This window comes from Parasteatoda tepidariorum, chromosome 2 (assembly GCF_982258835.1).
Source record: "Parasteatoda tepidariorum strain Cologne lab strain chromosome 2, Ptep-v5.0, whole genome shotgun sequence".
NCBI classification, from domain to species: Eukaryota; Metazoa; Arthropoda; class Arachnida; order Araneae; family Theridiidae; genus Parasteatoda; species Parasteatoda tepidariorum.
The window spans coordinates 33264660-33284921 of record NC_141756.1 but is presented as its reverse complement, the minus strand read 5'-3'; the positions used below and the strand labels follow the sequence as shown (position 1 = coordinate 33284921).

The window sequence follows — 20262 nt, the reverse complement described above, 5'->3', positions numbered from 1 at the left end:
AAGAATTCGGGAAGATGGTGGGCGGAACTTTTCTATCCGGCTCTTGCCGCAGCTACGCTGTCGAAGGAGAGATAGATCTTATTTCTTCGTACCATCATTTTCTGCTCGAGCTGAATGAAAGAGACACGAGTCTCGCGCGATACTGAGGAGATGTTTTTCTCAAAGTCCACGCGCATGCGCCGCTCTCCTGTCTAGGGCTTCGCCGAAGAAAGAAACCCAATAAATAATTCAAAAACGGCTACCACTCTAATATATTTCTACTTCAAGCATAGTATATAAGAAAACTCTAACCAGTCCTCTAGTGTACTTGCTTCGGCAGTACATATACTAAAATTGGAACGATACAGAGAAGATTAGCATGGCCCCTGCGCAAGGATGACACGCAAAATCGTGAAGCGTTCCACATTTTTTGTCTTATTTCGTCGTTTAAAGAGAAACTTTTACTCTATGCTGGAAGCTTTTGACATCAGAAAACTCAGAGGTATGCTAGAAAGGGAAACGCCTACTTATTACTGAAAAGCTTTATTCGGTATTGTGAACAGCTTGCTTTCAATTTTTCCTCCTCTAATAAAGAAAGAGCAAGCAAAATGAATATAAATTTAGTTTTCCTTCAACGGAACAAAATCTACGATGCGGTACATAAAAAAAAAAAAAATTAATAAATAAAAGTATCGGTTATAAAAGTCTATTTTTTACTACTTTGTTTGGGGAAAGAAAAGTATCAGGGAACATTGTAGTCTCTTAAAAGTTCCAGCAAATATACAGAATTTGCAGTGTGCTCGACAAATGCAACTGAGATTAATTGCCCGTGTTGTTGGCTATCTCAAATCCTCATTAACCTCATCGTGAATTTCAGTCACCATCCGACACAACATTATTATTAGTACTTACAACTTTTACTTTTTAGATATCTACCACTGAAATTATGAGAGAAATGTTTGCATTATTTTGAAGGATCCTCCCCGTCCATAGCATAGCTGTGCTATGTTGGTTCCGTGGTAATGCTTCCAACTGCCGAGCAGTGGGTTTGAAGCCCGAGGATGGCATTATCATGCGACAAATAATTACATAAAAAGCAGACACGCAAATGACAATATTATTTCTCTCTCATTCGGCTTACTCTTTACGCCCACTTCAAACAAGTTTGCGTTGTTCAGGTAAGCTCGAATGAAGCGAATCTTACATGAAGCGAATCTCAAGTAACGTATAGCTTTTTGCTCTATAAACTTATTTTAACAAGTCGCGCAATTTGAAGGGAGGACCGTGACGAAAAGAGTTACTATCTCCTTCATTTTTTTTTCTTCCGAAATAGAATCGCAAGCTAAAGAGAATAAATCCACATAGCGATACGAGGGGGCATTGCACGTTAATTAGATAGTGTGCGCAATTTCGAAAAAGCGAAGGTACCACTTTTTGTTCTTTTTAAAATCTTACATGTAAAAACTGAAATATGGCATTCACATGCTCTGGTTTCTCTTCATCCATCGAGTTAATCTTTCGCCTTTTACTAAAGATTACCGTGGAGAGGAACAATTTAATGAGCTTGACTCAATTTTTGGAACCCCATCCAACGGTGGGGTTATAAAACTAAGAAAAGAATTCGGGAAGATGGTGGGCGGAACTTTTCTATCCGGCTCTTGCCGCAGCTACGCTGTCGAAGGAGAGATAGATCTTATTTCTTCGTACCATCATTTTCTGCTCGAGCTGAATGAAAGAGACACGAGTCTCGCGCGATACTGAGGAGATGTTTTTCTCAAAGTCCACGCGCATGCGCCGCTCTCCTGTCTAGGGCTTCGCCGAAGAAAGAAACCCAATAAATAATTCAAAAACGGCTACCACTCTAATATATTTCTACTTCAAGCATAGTATATAAGAAAACTCTAACCAGTCCTCTAGTGTACTTGCTTCGGCAGTACATATACTAAAATTGGAACGATACAGAGAAGATTAGCATGGCCCCTGCGCAAGGATGACACGCAAAATCGTGAAGCGTTCCACATTTTTTGTCTTATTTCGTCGTTTAAAGAGAAACTTTTACTCTATGCTGGAAGCTTTTGACATCAGAAAACTCAGAGGTATGCTAGAAAGGGAAACGCCTACTTATTACTGAAAAGCTTTATTCGGTATTGTGAACAGCTTGCTTTCAATTTTTCCTCCTCTAATAAAGAAAGAGCAAGCAAAATGAATATAAATTTAGTTTTCCTTCAACGGAACAAAATCTACGATGCGGTACATAAAAAAAAAAAAAATTAATAAATAAAAGTATCGGTTATAAAAGTCTATTTTTTACTACTTTGTTTGGGGAAAGAAAAGTATCAGGGAACATTGTAGTCTCTTAAAAGTTCCAGCAAATATACAGAATTTGCAGTGTGCTCGACAAATGCAACTGAGATTAATTGCCCGTGTTGTTGGCTATCTCAAATCCTCATTAACCTCATCGTGAATTTCAGTCACCATCCGACACAACATTATTATTAGTACTTACAACTTTTACTTTTTAGATATCTACCACTGAAATTATGAGAGAAATGTTTGCATTATTTTGAAGGATCCTCCCCGTCCATAGCATAGCTGTGCTATGTTGGTTCCGTGGTAATGCTTCCAACTGCCGAGCAGTGGGTTTGAAGCCCGAGGATGGCATTATCATGCGACAAATAATTACATAAAAAGCAGACACGCAAATGACAATATTATTTCTCTCTCATTCGGCTTACTCTTTACGCCCACTTCAAACAAGTTTGCGTTGTTCAGGTAAGCTCGAATGAAGCGAATCTTACATGAAGCGAATCTCAAGTAACGTATAGCTTTTTGCTCTATAAACTTATTTTAACAAGTCGCGCAATTTGAAGGGAGGACCGTGACGAAAAGAGTTACTATCTCCTTCATTTTTTTTTCTTCCGAAATAGAATCGCAAGCTAAAGAGAATAAATCCACATAGCGATACGAGGGGGCATTGCACGTTAATTAGATAGTGTGCGCAATTTCGAAAAAGCGAAGGTACCACTTTTTGTTCTTTTTAAAATCTTACATGTAAAAACTGAAATATGGCATTCACATGCTCTGGTTTCTCTTCATCCATCGAGTTAATCTTTCGCCTTTTACTAAAGATTACCGTGGAGAGGAACAATTTAATGAGCTTGACTCAATTTTTGGAACCCCATCCAACGGTGGGGTTATAAAACTAAGAAAAGAATTCGGGAAGATGGTGGGCGGAACTTTTCTATCCGGCTCTTGCCGCAGCTACGCTGTCGAAGGAGAGATAGATCTTATTTCTTCGTACCATCATTTTCTGCTCGAGCTGAATGAAAGAGACACGAGTCTCGCGCGATACTGAGGAGATGTTTTTCTCAAAGTCCACGCGCATGCGCCGCTCTCCTGTCTAGGGCTTCGCCGAAGAAAGAAACCCAATAAATAATTCAAAAACGGCTACCACTCTAATATATTTCTACTTCAAGCATAGTATATAAGAAAACTCTAACCAGTCCTCTAGTGTACTTGCTTCGGCAGTACATATACTAAAATTGGAACGATACAGAGAAGATTAGCATGGCCCCTGCGCAAGGATGACACGCAAAATCGTGAAGCGTTCCACATTTTTTGTCTTATTTCGTCGTTTAAAGAGAAACTTTTACTCTATGCTGGAAGCTTTTGACATCAGAAAACTCAGAGGTATGCTAGAAAGGGAAACGCCTACTTATTACTGAAAAGCTTTATTCGGTATTGTGAACAGCTTGCTTTCAATTTTTCCTCCTCTAATAAAGAAAGAGCAAGCAAAATGAATATAAATTTAGTTTTCCTTCAACGGAACAAAATCTACGATGCGGTACATAAAAAAAAAAAAAATTAATAAATAAAAGTATCGGTTATAAAAGTCTATTTTTTACTACTTTGTTTGGGGAAAGAAAAGTATCAGGGAACATTGTAGTCTCTTAAAAGTTCCAGCAAATATACAGAATTTGCAGTGTGCTCGACAAATGCAACTGAGATTAATTGCCCGTGTTGTTGGCTATCTCAAATCCTCATTAACCTCATCGTGAATTTCAGTCACCATCCGACACAACATTATTATTAGTACTTACAACTTTTACTTTTTAGATATCTACCACTGAAATTATGAGAGAAATGTTTGCATTATTTTGAAGGATCCTCCCCGTCCATAGCATAGCTGTGCTATGTTGGTTCCGTGGTAATGCTTCCAACTGCCGAGCAGTGGGTTTGAAGCCCGAGGATGGCATTATCATGCGACAAATAATTACATAAAAAGCAGACACGCAAATGACAATATTATTTCTCTCTCATTCGGCTTACTCTTTACGCCCACTTCAAACAAGTTTGCGTTGTTCAGGTAAGCTCGAATGAAGCGAATCTTACATGAAGCGAATCTCAAGTAACGTATAGCTTTTTGCTCTATAAACTTATTTTAACAAGTCGCGCAATTTGAAGGGAGGACCGTGACGAAAAGAGTTACTATCTCCTTCATTTTTTTTTCTTCCGAAATAGAATCGCAAGCTAAAGAGAATAAATCCACATAGCGATACGAGGGGGCATTGCACGTTAATTAGATAGTGTGCGCAATTTCGAAAAAGCGAAGGTACCACTTTTTGTTCTTTTTAAAATCTTACATGTAAAAACTGAAATATGGCATTCACATGCTCTGGTTTCTCTTCATCCATCGAGTTAATCTTTCGCCTTTTACTAAAGATTACCGTGGAGAGGAACAATTTAATGAGCTTGACTCAATTTTTGGAACCCCATCCAACGGTGGGGTTATAAAACTAAGAAAAGAATTCGGGAAGATGGTGGGCGGAACTTTTCTATCCGGCTCTTGCCGCAGCTACGCTGTCGAAGGAGAGATAGATCTTATTTCTTCGTACCATCATTTTCTGCTCGAGCTGAATGAAAGAGACACGAGTCTCGCGCGATACTGAGGAGATGTTTTTCTCAAAGTCCACGCGCATGCGCCGCTCTCCTGTCTAGGGCTTCGCCGAAGAAAGAAACCCAATAAATAATTCAAAAACGGCTACCACTCTAATATATTTCTACTTCAAGCATAGTATATAAGAAAACTCTAACCAGTCCTCTAGTGTACTTGCTTCGGCAGTACATATACTAAAATTGGAACGATACAGAGAAGATTAGCATGGCCCCTGCGCAAGGATGACACGCAAAATCGTGAAGCGTTCCACATTTTTTGTCTTATTTCGTCGTTTAAAGAGAAACTTTTACTCTATGCTGGAAGCTTTTGACATCAGAAAACTCAGAGGTATGCTAGAAAGGGAAACGCCTACTTATTACTGAAAAGCTTTATTCGGTATTGTGAACAGCTTGCTTTCAATTTTTCCTCCTCTAATAAAGAAAGAGCAAGCAAAATGAATATAAATTTAGTTTTCCTTCAACGGAACAAAATCTACGATGCGGTACATAAAAAAAAAAAAAATTAATAAATAAAAGTATCGGTTATAAAAGTCTATTTTTTACTACTTTGTTTGGGGAAAGAAAAGTATCAGGGAACATTGTAGTCTCTTAAAAGTTCCAGCAAATATACAGAATTTGCAGTGTGCTCGACAAATGCAACTGAGATTAATTGCCCGTGTTGTTGGCTATCTCAAATCCTCATTAACCTCATCGTGAATTTCAGTCACCATCCGACACAACATTATTATTAGTACTTACAACTTTTACTTTTTAGATATCTACCACTGAAATTATGAGAGAAATGTTTGCATTATTTTGAAGGATCCTCCCCGTCCATAGCATAGCTGTGCTATGTTGGTTCCGTGGTAATGCTTCCAACTGCCGAGCAGTGGGTTTGAAGCCCGAGGATGGCATTATCATGCGACAAATAATTACATAAAAAGCAGACACGCAAATGACAATATTATTTCTCTCTCATTCGGCTTACTCTTTACGCCCACTTCAAACAAGTTTGCGTTGTTCAGGTAAGCTCGAATGAAGCGAATCTTACATGAAGCGAATCTCAAGTAACGTATAGCTTTTTGCTCTATAAACTTATTTTAACAAGTCGCGCAATTTGAAGGGAGGACCGTGACGAAAAGAGTTACTATCTCCTTCATTTTTTTTTCTTCCGAAATAGAATCGCAAGCTAAAGAGAATAAATCCACATAGCGATACGAGGGGGCATTGCACGTTAATTAGATAGTGTGCGCAATTTCGAAAAAGCGAAGGTACCACTTTTTGTTCTTTTTAAAATCTTACATGTAAAAACTGAAATATGGCATTCACATGCTCTGGTTTCTCTTCATCCATCGAGTTAATCTTTCGCCTTTTACTAAAGATTACCGTGGAGAGGAACAATTTAATGAGCTTGACTCAATTTTTGGAACCCCATCCAACGGTGGGGTTATAAAACTAAGAAAAGAATTCGGGAAGATGGTGGGCGGAACTTTTCTATCCGGCTCTTGCCGCAGCTACGCTGTCGAAGGAGAGATAGATCTTATTTCTTCGTACCATCATTTTCTGCTCGAGCTGAATGAAAGAGACACGAGTCTCGCGCGATACTGAGGAGATGTTTTTCTCAAAGTCCACGCGCATGCGCCGCTCTCCTGTCTAGGGCTTCGCCGAAGAAAGAAACCCAATAAATAATTCAAAAACGGCTACCACTCTAATATATTTCTACTTCAAGCATAGTATATAAGAAAACTCTAACCAGTCCTCTAGTGTACTTGCTTCGGCAGTACATATACTAAAATTGGAACGATACAGAGAAGATTAGCATGGCCCCTGCGCAAGGATGACACGCAAAATCGTGAAGCGTTCCACATTTTTTGTCTTATTTCGTCGTTTAAAGAGAAACTTTTACTCTATGCTGGAAGCTTTTGACATCAGAAAACTCAGAGGTATGCTAGAAAGGGAAACGCCTACTTATTACTGAAAAGCTTTATTCGGTATTGTGAACAGCTTGCTTTCAATTTTTCCTCCTCTAATAAAGAAAGAGCAAGCAAAATGAATATAAATTTAGTTTTCCTTCAACGGAACAAAATCTACGATGCGGTACATAAAAAAAAAAAAAATTAATAAATAAAAGTATCGGTTATAAAAGTCTATTTTTTACTACTTTGTTTGGGGAAAGAAAAGTATCAGGGAACATTGTAGTCTCTTAAAAGTTCCAGCAAATATACAGAATTTGCAGTGTGCTCGACAAATGCAACTGAGATTAATTGCCCGTGTTGTTGGCTATCTCAAATCCTCATTAACCTCATCGTGAATTTCAGTCACCATCCGACACAACATTATTATTAGTACTTACAACTTTTACTTTTTAGATATCTACCACTGAAATTATGAGAGAAATGTTTGCATTATTTTGAAGGATCCTCCCCGTCCATAGCATAGCTGTGCTATGTTGGTTCCGTGGTAATGCTTCCAACTGCCGAGCAGTGGGTTTGAAGCCCGAGGATGGCATTATCATGCGACAAATAATTACATAAAAAGCAGACACGCAAATGACAATATTATTTCTCTCTCATTCGGCTTACTCTTTACGCCCACTTCAAACAAGTTTGCGTTGTTCAGGTAAGCTCGAATGAAGCGAATCTTACATGAAGCGAATCTCAAGTAACGTATAGCTTTTTGCTCTATAAACTTATTTTAACAAGTCGCGCAATTTGAAGGGAGGACCGTGACGAAAAGAGTTACTATCTCCTTCATTTTTTTTTCTTCCGAAATAGAATCGCAAGCTAAAGAGAATAAATCCACATAGCGATACGAGGGGGCATTGCACGTTAATTAGATAGTGTGCGCAATTTCGAAAAAGCGAAGGTACCACTTTTTGTTCTTTTTAAAATCTTACATGTAAAAACTGAAATATGGCATTCACATGCTCTGGTTTCTCTTCATCCATCGAGTTAATCTTTCGCCTTTTACTAAAGATTACCGTGGAGAGGAACAATTTAATGAGCTTGACTCAATTTTTGGAACCCCATCCAACGGTGGGGTTATAAAACTAAGAAAAGAATTCGGGAAGATGGTGGGCGGAACTTTTCTATCCGGCTCTTGCCGCAGCTACGCTGTCGAAGGAGAGATAGATCTTATTTCTTCGTACCATCATTTTCTGCTCGAGCTGAATGAAAGAGACACGAGTCTCGCGCGATACTGAGGAGATGTTTTTCTCAAAGTCCACGCGCATGCGCCGCTCTCCTGTCTAGGGCTTCGCCGAAGAAAGAAACCCAATAAATAATTCAAAAACGGCTACCACTCTAATATATTTCTACTTCAAGCATAGTATATAAGAAAACTCTAACCAGTCCTCTAGTGTACTTGCTTCGGCAGTACATATACTAAAATTGGAACGATACAGAGAAGATTAGCATGGCCCCTGCGCAAGGATGACACGCAAAATCGTGAAGCGTTCCACATTTTTTGTCTTATTTCGTCGTTTAAAGAGAAACTTTTACTCTATGCTGGAAGCTTTTGACATCAGAAAACTCAGAGGTATGCTAGAAAGGGAAACGCCTACTTATTACTGAAAAGCTTTATTCGGTATTGTGAACAGCTTGCTTTCAATTTTTCCTCCTCTAATAAAGAAAGAGCAAGCAAAATGAATATAAATTTAGTTTTCCTTCAACGGAACAAAATCTACGATGCGGTACATAAAAAAAAAAAATTAATAAATAAAAGTATCGGTTATAAAAGTCTATTTTTTACTACTTTGTTTGGGGAAAGAAAAGTATCAGGGAACATTGTAGTCTCTTAAAAGTTCCAGCAAATATACAGAATTTGGCAAAAAAAATTATCTATTGTTTGTTACATTTGGCAAGAAAAATATCTACTATTAGTTATTTCATCAGACATTGGAGAAAGAAAATAGCTTTGAGAATGAATCATTGAATTAATATATGAGTTGCGAGATTACAATGAAACCTCTTTTAAGTATTCCGAATTCCAGGGGTGATTGTGAGCCCTACTCATAAATCCTGAAAATTTCTTAAGAAAAATCATTAATGACGCATTTCAAAAAAATTTATGTCTTTATAAATTTAAGGCATCAAATCAAAACATGAAATTCTAAATAAATTATATGTAGCATAATTTAAATCAATAATTATGTATAAGTTTACTTTTATCTTTAATCACGTTTATTATTCTTCCACAAAAAATATTTGCAAATGAAAAATATATCAAGTATAAATTCTAATTCTAATAATTCTAAATAAACGTACAAGAATTTTTAAACATAAATGTAATCGATTTCTTGAAACTCCTGGACCTTGGATTTCCAGAAACCTCCAAATAGCGATTAGCAAAAAATCCGGACTTTTTCGGAGCACAATCAGCTCTGGAATTCAGGACATTCATTGCTACTAATCTAACACTGTTATGAAATACAGCTGTTTGTGAATAGTTTTTGTAGCTTTAAAAAAAATATCTAAAGAAAACAAGCTTTTTTTTGTTTTTAATTTTGAGCAGTTAACTCTTTCTTTATTTTTGTAAAGGTCTGCCTTTTTCCTCAGCAATGCTTGTGTTAGTTCGTATACAATGCATAGTGTAAACAAAAACATTAAGGCAATGAGGAAAAAAAATCTATATATTTTATTAATAATATCTTTTTAGAAACCTTAGTCTAATTAAAGCATAAAAATGTCTGAAAAAACTGTAAATAATGTGTGAAGTAATTTTCTTGACTTAATACTGAAGCAGTAATTCAAGAATCTTTAATCAGTTACCCGTTAGTTATTATATAATCAATCTCTGTTAGAAAATAAGAGTAATTTTCAATTGCAATTTCCTTCATGAAATTCACTCATCTATTTCAAATTTTACTCCCTTTAAATTAACCTGTGGATCTTTCTCCAATAAATGTATTAATTTTATATTAATTTTTACATATTTTTAAAGTTTTTGAACTATAAACCAACATGTATTGCTGATTAACACATAAGGGTTTGCGCCCACACGGGAATTTTTGTAACTGAGCTACAAGATACTTAGTAGATACCAGCAATTAGTACTATTGCTTGCACTAAGTGAAATGTTGTTAAATAAAAACAATATAATTTATTTAAAACTTTAAGTTTTAACAAAAGGAGGTACAGTGAGTCCAAATGATTTCGCAACAGCAGCTAGATCTAGATTTGTCACATCATAAACAGTTTTCATATGATGAGATTTATAAGCTAAAACATAGCTTTTGTAAGCATCTCTTGCAGCCATTTGAAGAAAGTAATTCTTTGTAATAAGTTTCTCCAGCTGAAAAATACAGAAGCAAAATAACATTACAAAATTATTTTGTGCGTATTTCTAAATCTCTAAAATTTGTTATCAATATTAGCAATACAATATGTTTTTAAAACATTTTAACTCCAGCTACTTTTTAAATATACTTATTTTCTTCATATTTTATTAACAACTGTAAAATTAAACAAATATTTACAATCAATTCATGCAGTAAGTATGAAATTGTAAACATATAGAGTCAGCCATATTTATAATTTCAATAAGTCCTAATACTGTAAAAAAAAATTTGGTGTCTACTCTGGTGCTGGGATTTTCGTTTGATATCCAACTAACAGATAAATACTTTTATAGCAAATATAACTATTATTAAATATTTTAGTTTCTTAGACATACATTTTGATTTATATTTAAAGACAACAAAATGTGAAATTTCCAAGAAATTTATTTAAATATAAAGAAATAAAATACATGGTGGTTCATAAAGACTGCCTTTAATATTTATTTCCAAAGTCAAAGAATTATTAATTCAGTGTGGAATCTTTGCTTTGTTACCTCATTTAACTTATATTTAGCTGAAATAAAAGTGGTAATTTCATTGCAAGTCGATAACTTTCAAAATTCTTATACTTTTAATAAGGAATTTTAAATTTGGCAGGATCACTTCGAGATGCATTCAATTTAAGCTAGTTCCAATAAAATTCAAAGTTTTGATGGTTCTTATATGCAGCTACTCTTAAGGCTTTTCACATGGTTTTAAAAATTCTCTTTTTTGAAAATGATACTACAATTACAGAGCACAAATCTTAAATTTGATTTAGAAGTTTTGGAAACATCTGATACATAAATTTAAATTTTGGGAATTATTGCTCACAATGGTTTTAAAATCCTAATTTTTAAACACAATATTATGAAGGTAAAAAAAAGAAAGAATGTGACCATTGATGTTAAATAATGGAATCTCGTTTTTCATTCAAAATATAAAAAGGCATGAATGCTATCTGATATTATTTTTTTTTTTTTTCATTAGTTGTCTCTGGTACTGAAGTTAACTAGAGTTCAGCGCAAACACTGTAAGTTTAACTATACAAAGCATTTAAGCAAGTTTTTCATAAATCAAATTTTTATAAATGAAAAAGAACAGGGTTCCCATTCAATTTTTAAAAAAAAAATTCAAGGACTTTTCAATGACTTTCAAGGATTTATTTGATAATACTGTTATATGCTAAAGTACATGTCAACCAGATACTACAATTACGAAGAAGTAGAAATTATATATTTTTAAATCACAATGCTTATTTGACAAAAAAAATTATTTATTAAGTTTATCAGCTAATAATACAAATGGTTGATAGTTACATTGCTGTTTCAAATCACTTTGAAAAATTCCAATTGACATAGGATACTAGCCAACATTTAAAACTAGCATCAGTGAAACTTCATAAGAAATTTAATGAAGTGAATTAGAATCAATGAAACTGAATGAATGTTTAATGCAGATTACATTAAACGAGCATAGTAAATAATAAATGAAGTTTGTGTAATAGCACGGTTATTAAAATATAAATACTTTTTTAATATGTTAGATCAAATTTTAGGTTACAGGAAATGTATATAATTAGATAAATTATCAAAATCTAGGATAATCTAGGATAAATTATCAAAATCTGTTTCAATCTTAATATCAAATTTTCGAATTTGTTATTTCAGAATATCAGTAATGTATTTTGAACATAATAAAATCTATTGTAGAGCAATATTTCACAGATAACTAAGACTTACTGAACTTTATTTTCTGTAAAATATATCCAAGGAATGTGAAGCGTGATTTTTAAAATTTTGTGAATACGTGTAATTTTCACCAAGATTAATTTTTAAATTGCATTTATACAAATCTAGATGTACTATATGTAAATCAAAATTATAAGAAAGGTGAAGTAAGTCTCGAAGACTGCGTAAAACATGTATCACAATGTGTGATTTGTAATTGAATTGCGGTGCATGTTTCTTAAATCAGAATAATATGAATAGCAAATTATACAAAACGCACGAACTAATAACACATAAATCACAATGTGAGATACTTAAATTTGAATTCTGTTGCATGATTAGCTAACTGTTTTCATGTGAATAGTGATCGTTATGATGCAAATTGCAATTTGTGACTCGAAAGGTGCTTAATATAGAACAGTTATGCGTGATTCTTAAATCATTTTGATGAGAATTGTGGGTGGTAATTCTTAAATCTCTCTTTTGTGAATCGCAATGAGTGATTTGTAAACTAATAGAATGAGAATTGTGAGGCATGATTCTGAACTTACTTAAATACGTATCACGTTATGATTCAGAAATAACTTTAATTGAAATCAAGATTAGTGAAAATCACTTGTTGAAAATCATGTGTGATTCATAAAATACCTTAATATAAATTCTGATGAGTAATTTGCAAATCACTTCAAAGTAATATTTAATATGAGATTCATAAATCACTTTCAGTTAAACCGCAATTCGTAGAACACTTTATATGAATTCCGATTCGTAAATCAAGAATCAGTTTAATGGGAATCACGATGTCTATTCATTCGATGTAATTCTTTACATTTATTTACTATTTAAAATCAATGTATATTCTATGTCTTTCTCGAAATTCTTTCCCCTTCAAAATCTCTGTTTTTTAATTTTCTAATTAAGCGAGCACAAATGCCAAAACAATAAAACAAACAAAGAATGTTAGACATCAAAAACCTTTAAAATTATTATTTTCATGGTTAAAAGTATGATTTTTTTTTTTTTTTTTAATGTAAATAGATATATGTAGTATACTTAATATACAGAAATGCCTGTATTTTTCAACTAAAAACAATTAAAGCACTTTTAATCAAATTTCTTAATTAAATTAACTTTTTTTAAAGTACCTGTATAACTCGAAACCTCTTTATCTCAAATTTTTAGCCCTTCACACGAGATTCGAGATAAACAGGTCAAACTGTGTGTATATATATATATAAAAAAAATTTGAATAAAGTATGTTAGAATGAATTAGCATAGCTTATTAACATAAGCTTATATGAGTATATTTTATTTATATAGGTATATATATTATTATTAAATTAGGTAACAAATTAGTTAAAAGTTGGTTAAAACTTTAGTTTATACATAAATATAAAAGCAGATTTATGTTATTAACAGATTATGATGAGTTACAAAAATACAATTAAAATGATAGTTTTTCAGAACTACTTGAGATCGAAAATTAATACCTGATTCTGAACATTTGCAATTTTTGATTTTGAGAAATCATACTCTTGAATTGGAACTCTTGCATGTTTCAAATACTTCAGAAAACCTAATTCCTCTGGTCTAAGTATGAGTATAGCGTGTCCGTTTTTATTTTCACCTCTAGCAGTTCTACCAACTCTGTGAATATATTCCTATATTTTGGGAGAAAAAAAGAATTTTAGAGTAAAAATACATATAAACATCAAAAAGCATATTAAATAAGCTTATACAGCCTGAAAATAAACATGTATTGAGTCATTGTAAATTTATATAAAAATGTAATTTTTAAATGCATTGCATTACCATGAACAAAACGTGCAGTTTAAACAACTATTTTAATTTATCACCTGCTAACAGTCAATTTATAAAGCAGTTAATGGAAAAGCAGTTTTTAATATTCAACTCTCTAACATTGTAATTTTGAGTCTGCCTCTAAAGATAAACAGACTGTTATATCAAAAATTGGGATGAACCTGCTTCTGTTGCCGTGGTGCATTTTTGAAAGAAACTAAGCAACATTTTGCATCGTGCTAAGAACAAGATTGTAAAATCTTCTATACGTCTAAAGGTTAATAGCTCCAACATTATGATTATGCACCTTTGTCATTTACCAGTTTTAGAATGTTTCTTAAAAAGTTTCCCCAATATTTACAAAAAGAAAAAATTAACATTTCTAAATTTAAATGAAAAAAAAAAGTTAAAATATTCGACTGTGAAAAATTGTGAGACAAAATTCACCCTAGCAATGATATCATTGTGCAGAAAGAAATTTTTTAGAGGTTTACTCGAATGAAAATCTTCGGAAAAGGTTTGCATTTGTTTTGAGGCAGTCGTTAAAGACATTGAGATCATAAATAATAAAATATTTTTTTAAATACCCCAACAAGCAGATAAAACTTAAATTTCTTTGTCAATTTAATTTAAGGCAAGTAAGCATGATCGAAAAAAAAATAAAATAATAATAAATAAAATTGTGTTAATAGAAATGCTAAAGAGGAATTAATCCAATTTTTCCCCAACTAAAAAGTGTATAGAAGCTTTCACTAAATTTAAATTTAATGCTAACTATCATATTTAATGAATAATAATTAAGTGAAATATAATGTACTGTATGACACATTCAGCCATCAATAAAAAAATCCTATAATATATATTAAGCCTTATTAATTTTATAAAATTATTGAAACAAATAATTATTTTAACAAAATTATAAAATTCACTTGAATATAAAATATTTAAAAAAAAAACGTATTCGTTAATAAGTGAAGTATTTCCTCTGAAAATACTTCAGTACATTACCAGTTGTAAAGTAATTTTTAGTGGTAACTATATGGGTAGCATAGCATGACATGAGGGCTAATTATACATGCAAATAAAAACAATCTTCACTGTTTTTATTTATCAATGCTCCAAATGAAAAGAAAAAAAGAGAGAAAATAAAATTATATGAAAAAGATTCTATGGAAGAATGGACATTTACAGCATTTAGATTAAATTAAAGGGTATTTCCAATAGATCTTGTTTTAAGGGGAGAAGTTAAGATGGCAACATTTCTGCAAAATGGGTGATTTATCTCTTCTAAAAAACAGGGACAATGGGCCACCCTAAAAATAAAAAAAACAATTTAAAGAAAACACTTCTATTGATTGATCTTTACCTTTGGATCTGATGGTGGATCATATTGCACAATCCAGTCAACTTCAGGTATGTCTAAGCCCCTGGCCGCAACATCGGTACATAGCAGAATACCAGATTTTGCTTTACAAAAGTTGAAGAAAGTTGATGTTCTTTTGCTTTGCTTCTGTTTTCCCTATAAATAAGTAAAAAAGGATTATGCTTCGTAAAAAAAAGTAAGAAAAAAAAGAGAGAGACTTGGCAGGTATGTAAAAATTTCGATCAACTTTGACTGATTTTCCCTTACAATTAACAGTAGTTTATTTTTTGAACTGTTATATAATATACTTAACCAAAGAGATACTGATACAGATTAAAATAGTGCTTTTTGCTTCAGTTCAGAACTCTTAGAACAGTAAAATGAAAACTATAAAAATTTCTGGATAAAATAATGAAGGAATATTTGTAATTTGACACATGAAAAATAATTGATAGTGAAGGGAAAAAAAATTTATATGACATGTACTTTTCAAGTTAAAACTATGCCACATCACTTCCTTACTCCTATAAAAATCTATCGATTATAAAGAAAAAAAGAACAGAAATATTTGTGTAATATAATTATTATATTAGAAACTCAGATAAATTTTTGAAAAACACTTAAATTGACATTTTTCTGGAAAAAGTGGCAAAGTTAAAAAATAAAAATCAGATTACTGAAAACAATTCAAATGTTAAAAAAAGTAGTATTTCTCATCTCAATATAATATTAATTGTCTACTTTTAGCTAAGCAAAACAAAAATAACATGTTAAATACACTATATACTTTAAAAGGGGGAAAAAAATATGCTTTTTGATTACTATAATATACAAAAACATAAAAGAAAGAATGTACATAAACATCTGTATAAATTTAAACTTCTGGAACTGGATTTTCTATTAATTAATAATTTCTGGTAATTTCATAATTCTGTTTTTAAACACCAGCTTCATTGATTAGATTACTTCTATTACTAAAGGTTAGATTGGTAGACTATCAGTAAAGACTTTAAAAACAATAAAAACTCTTTTTAAGCATCTCATGACAGTTTAGATACCCAATGAATCTTGGTTTGTTATTAAAACCCATTTTTTAGTCCAGTAAAGTTAATAACTTTTTAAAATAACTAAGTTACAGTTAAAAGAAAAAAATAATTTGCTGTGCTTAGTGTTCTTAGAATCCTTGGGGAATTTTCTATACAGAAAAACGTCACAACATATAAAACATACATAATGAAGATGTTCATATTTTGCGTAGATTTGTAAAATAACAATAAAAAAATACATTTAATAATACCTTAGTCAAACATTCAAAAGCTACAAAATAAATAAATAAATAAATAATAATAAATAAAAATATAAAACCATTAAAAAAATTCGGTCTTTTGATTCTGCTTCAAGACATCAAAGCTTCTAAACTTATTTTACATTTCCAAACCTAAACAAATGTAATATGACAGTTTTTACTCACGTGAATGCAAACTGTAGGTAAATCTATGTAATTGAACAGTTCATTGTGGAATTTGACAGATAAACAAGAGCTGAAGAACACCATCATCTTCTTATTTCTATTCTTCTTTAAAAATGTAAAAAGTAGAAGAAACCTTTCAGCTGATGAACAAACTACATAGCCCTAATCATCAAAAAATAAAATATATACATTATATATTATAACCAAATGCAAATGAATAAAACAATTCTCTGAATATATTCCCTACTTTTAGGGTGGATCAAATATAAAAAAGGGGGCTCTTAAAAGTGCTATTGGGGTTACAAAAGCTAAGGATTATATAGCACATAGCAGACATTTTATGAAAAAGCTAAACAGCAATTTAAGAAGAAAAAAAAAGACATAGGTAATTAAAAGCAAACAGTTATATTAGGAACTGTTCAATTAGTTTAAAAGGTTGAATTTTGTATCAAAGAAAATATACAAAATAAAAATATAATTCAATTAGCATAATACACTTTATCATTATTTATTATCTTTTTCCCTTTCACAGATTAATAGCTCCTTTCCATAACATGAATCAGGGTGGCCACTCAAATCAGATTTCAAATTTCCCTGATTTTTCCAGGTTTTCCAGATAAAAATCTTAAAATTTCCACGTTTTTATTTCTTTTTTCGTATAAAGTGTAGGATGTGTACAAGAAAAGTGTCTATATTATGAAATATTTTATTCAAAATGTTATTTTTTAAACATATCATCTTGAAAAAAAATAATTTATTTTGGCAAGATTTATTATTTATTTTTTAATGTTTTGATACAAAATTTTGAATCAAAAATCATATATTGACCAACAAAGGAGTAAAATTAATAAAAACTTTTTTTAAAAATTAAAATATGTTATAAAAGGTTCAAATGAAATTAAAAAAAATCAGCATTAATGCAACAATTGTAACGATTTGTCGACAAACATTGCTGTTAGCTATTGTAAAAAAATGTGCGATTGGTTGGTTTGCTGAGAAAAAATAATTCACAGATTTCTTTGAATGGGAGTAGAAAAGCTTTCAGAAAAAGAGTGCAATACAAAATCTACTATAATTAAATTATAACCAACTAATTTTTGGAGAATTTTATGAAGTTAAAAATATAAAAACATTTTGTCAAAATAGAAAAAAAGAATTACCACCAAAGCATCAGAACAAACTTGAGCCATAAATGGATTCAGCCCAAGGACAGAATTTAAAAACAGAAGCTAATATCCTAATCCCTTTTTCCACCTCCACCAGAATCTTATCTAAATTGCACAGTCTCATAGCGGTCAAAGGTTTCTACAATCGTTTAGCAACCATGGGAGAATTTTATGTGGCATTCCAGTTTAACACTGTAATGGAGCAAATTTTGATGCAAGCAAAGTATCAAGCATGATGCAAGCAAAGTTGATGATATTTAAACTGTTTGGTGATACATTTCCGTTTAAAAAAAGTGGGATAATGGACGAAATAATTTAAATTAAGAAAATTAGTAAAATTAAAAAAATTACCAAAGAAAAAATTTCCAGCTTTTCTTTAAAATTCCAGGCTTTTATCTAAATTTCCCTGATATTTCCAGGTTTTCTCCAGTATACAAAAAATTCCCTGATAATTCCAGGTTTTCCAGGTGGGTGGCCACCTTGTGAATATATACATATATAGTAGGCCCTGTGCTAAGCATTCGGCACCTCACCAAATGTGAAAAAATCATAAATTTGGTGACATTTTTTTCTCAAGACTGATTTAAGTTCCTAAGACTGAAGAGTAGCAGCACCCACACAGATCCAATTAGTTCAGATAATGTAAGCAACAAAAAAGATTATGTAAGCATGAGGCAAACTACTGTAAAATACTGATCACTACATTAGCTGCTGATCCCAATGTGACAAAATTTTGCCCTACTGTTTGTGTTAAAAAAAATTTAGTGGTAGCAAGATGCATATTGTCATCTAACTGTTCTTACAGAAAATATGTTTTCCTGTGATAACATATGCAATAACATGCTTTATGCTTATCCTTATACTAATATTACTGCTCGAGTCTAATGATAAAGCATTAATATTTTCATCCCCTCACCCATTCATTGCTCATTTATTCCTCCCCCACTACAAAATGACTCTTGATTTGAATTTGCATTTTATAAAATAATTCAATTTGTTGTAAATTTGTATTTTAATCTGAAGTTTTCCATGGGGAAAAAATCAATCATAAAATTCTTTTAAGATTTGCTCCCGGTTAAGAATTTTGAAATTTGGCTAATACTTTTGATATTCGACTTACTTACTGATTAATAATTTGAAGCATTTAAGAGCAGCCATCATGCAATAAAACTTCCGAAAAACAGTTCCTAATAGGACTGTGCCTATGTGACAGGTATTAAGAGGCCACTGCTATTTGGAGTTATATGTGAATTTCTTAAAATTCTTTTGTTAAAGAATTACAAACAGCATCAAACAATAATGCAAAAGAAAAAAAAAAATCAATAATTACAAACAAGATGACTCAAATAAATAGTTAACTTACCTACTATTTTTTTATCATTATTACAACGATCACTTTTTAAAAAATGGCATCGATTTGCTATTTTGGACAGCCATATAGTGAAGCTAATTTTCATGAGCATATAATATTTTTTTTTTACTATAAATAACTTTTTTTTAATATTTAAATGTAATTTTCGCTTATTCATTAATCAGAATTCTATTAAAGTTATCCATTCTTCTAATATTTAAAACATGAAGGGAAAAAAATGAAATCGCTTAACCAACACTGGTCAGGGGAAAGTACACATTATTTTTTGCTTGCAAGTGCAGGCAATTTTTATAAATGGCTATTAGTTGAAACCTGACCAATGACATATCAAAAATTAGCCCTCATTGTGAAAGTTAGAACAAGATTCCCAGTGATTTTTGCAGACAACCCATAATAACCGCAAATTATGTGCATTGAACTGTCATAACTGTGATTGACTTATCTATATGTATAGTAGTGATCAGTTAAAATTATTGTAGATAAGTATTGTAGATGAAGAATTTGAAAAAATTGACTAAGACACACCATGATAAAAAATTTACACTAGCAATAAGTCAATGTTGTTCAGAAATTTTCTTTCAAAGGTTTTCCATAAAACCTATGGAATACCATGGAACCTATTCCATGAAACCTATACAGTGTTTTCATCTCAGAAAAAAAATGGGTGAGAATTTCTCACCCTTTCTCAAAAACAGGGTGAGATTTCGAAAAGTTAAGTGAGATTTCAAAAAAAAAAAAAAAAAAAAAAAAAAACAAGAGACTTAAAAAAAATAAATCATTTCTTTAATAATAATGCATTTTTAACATCTTCTAATTTTTAAAGCATTGAATATTTTTGCAGCATCATCATATGGAAAATGTTCTACATCTACTTTTTCATCAGCTATTCTCATTAGGTTGCTCAAATGCGTATTTGTTTCGTTTTGATCGTTTCTACCCACATTTGTTTCATTTTCATTTGTCCGTTTCGGAGTAGAAGATATTGGCTTTACAAGGTATTTGTCCATCTTACATTAACGAGCAAAAAGTTTGAACATCTTACATGAAGAAACCTTACCTACGGTAAACACGTGGTTGCAGAGAAATGCGTTCTGAAAGAGGTTCCGTGGTTCCGAAGGATGGTGTTCTG

At 31.9% G+C, this 20262-nt stretch overlaps 1 protein-coding gene and 11 non-coding genes across 12 annotated transcripts in view; 11 read left to right on the top strand and 1 right to left on the bottom strand.

The window, feature by feature from the left end:
* Positions 1-303: 303 nt before the first annotated feature.
* Positions 304-410, top strand: LOC147814930 (U6 spliceosomal RNA). Its single transcript, XR_015431979.1, has one exon. It is a non-coding gene; the product is annotated as a U6 spliceosomal RNA (small nuclear RNA).
* A 1051-nt stretch (positions 411-1461) lies between these two features.
* On the top strand, positions 1462-1580 carry LOC147814929 (U5 spliceosomal RNA). Its single transcript, XR_015432034.1, has one exon. It is a non-coding gene; the product is annotated as a U5 spliceosomal RNA (small nuclear RNA).
* A 317-nt stretch (positions 1581-1897) lies between these two features.
* Positions 1898-2004, top strand: LOC147814928 (U6 spliceosomal RNA). Its single transcript, XR_015431968.1, has one exon. It is a non-coding gene; the product is annotated as a U6 spliceosomal RNA (small nuclear RNA).
* A 1051-nt stretch (positions 2005-3055) lies between these two features.
* LOC147814927 (U5 spliceosomal RNA) lies at positions 3056-3174 on the top strand. Its single transcript, XR_015432033.1, has one exon. It is a non-coding gene; the product is annotated as a U5 spliceosomal RNA (small nuclear RNA).
* Positions 3175-3491: 317 nt separating this feature from the next.
* LOC147814926 (U6 spliceosomal RNA) lies at positions 3492-3598 on the top strand. The gene has a single exon (XR_015431957.1). It is a non-coding gene; the product is annotated as a U6 spliceosomal RNA (small nuclear RNA).
* A 1051-nt stretch (positions 3599-4649) lies between these two features.
* On the top strand, positions 4650-4768 carry LOC147814925 (U5 spliceosomal RNA). The gene has a single exon (XR_015432031.1). It is a non-coding gene; the product is annotated as a U5 spliceosomal RNA (small nuclear RNA).
* Positions 4769-5085: 317 nt separating this feature from the next.
* On the top strand, positions 5086-5192 carry LOC147814924 (U6 spliceosomal RNA). Its single transcript, XR_015431946.1, has one exon. It is a non-coding gene; the product is annotated as a U6 spliceosomal RNA (small nuclear RNA).
* Positions 5193-6243: 1051 nt separating this feature from the next.
* LOC147814923 (U5 spliceosomal RNA) lies at positions 6244-6362 on the top strand. The gene has a single exon (XR_015432030.1). It is a non-coding gene; the product is annotated as a U5 spliceosomal RNA (small nuclear RNA).
* Positions 6363-6679: 317 nt separating this feature from the next.
* Positions 6680-6786, top strand: LOC147814922 (U6 spliceosomal RNA). The gene has a single exon (XR_015432238.1). It is a non-coding gene; the product is annotated as a U6 spliceosomal RNA (small nuclear RNA).
* A 1051-nt stretch (positions 6787-7837) lies between these two features.
* Positions 7838-7956, top strand: LOC147814921 (U5 spliceosomal RNA). The gene has a single exon (XR_015432029.1). It is a non-coding gene; the product is annotated as a U5 spliceosomal RNA (small nuclear RNA).
* A 317-nt stretch (positions 7957-8273) lies between these two features.
* Positions 8274-8380, top strand: LOC147814920 (U6 spliceosomal RNA). The gene has a single exon (XR_015432227.1). It is a non-coding gene; the product is annotated as a U6 spliceosomal RNA (small nuclear RNA).
* Positions 8381-9999: 1619 nt separating this feature from the next.
* pit (probable ATP-dependent RNA helicase pitchoune) overlaps positions 10000-20262 on the bottom strand; it is a 19187-nt gene continuing 8924 nt past the window's right edge. The window contains exons 6-9 of the mRNA XM_087157183.1: positions 16596-16757; positions 15128-15280; positions 13452-13622; positions 10000-10206 (exon numbers count right to left, since the gene is read on the bottom strand). Of these exons, the coding sequence (XP_087013309.1) occupies positions 10027-10206; positions 13452-13622; positions 15128-15280; positions 16596-16757 (666 nt within the window). The 3' untranslated portion in view covers positions 10000-10026. The remainder of the gene's footprint in view (positions 10207-13451; positions 13623-15127; positions 15281-16595; positions 16758-20262) is intronic.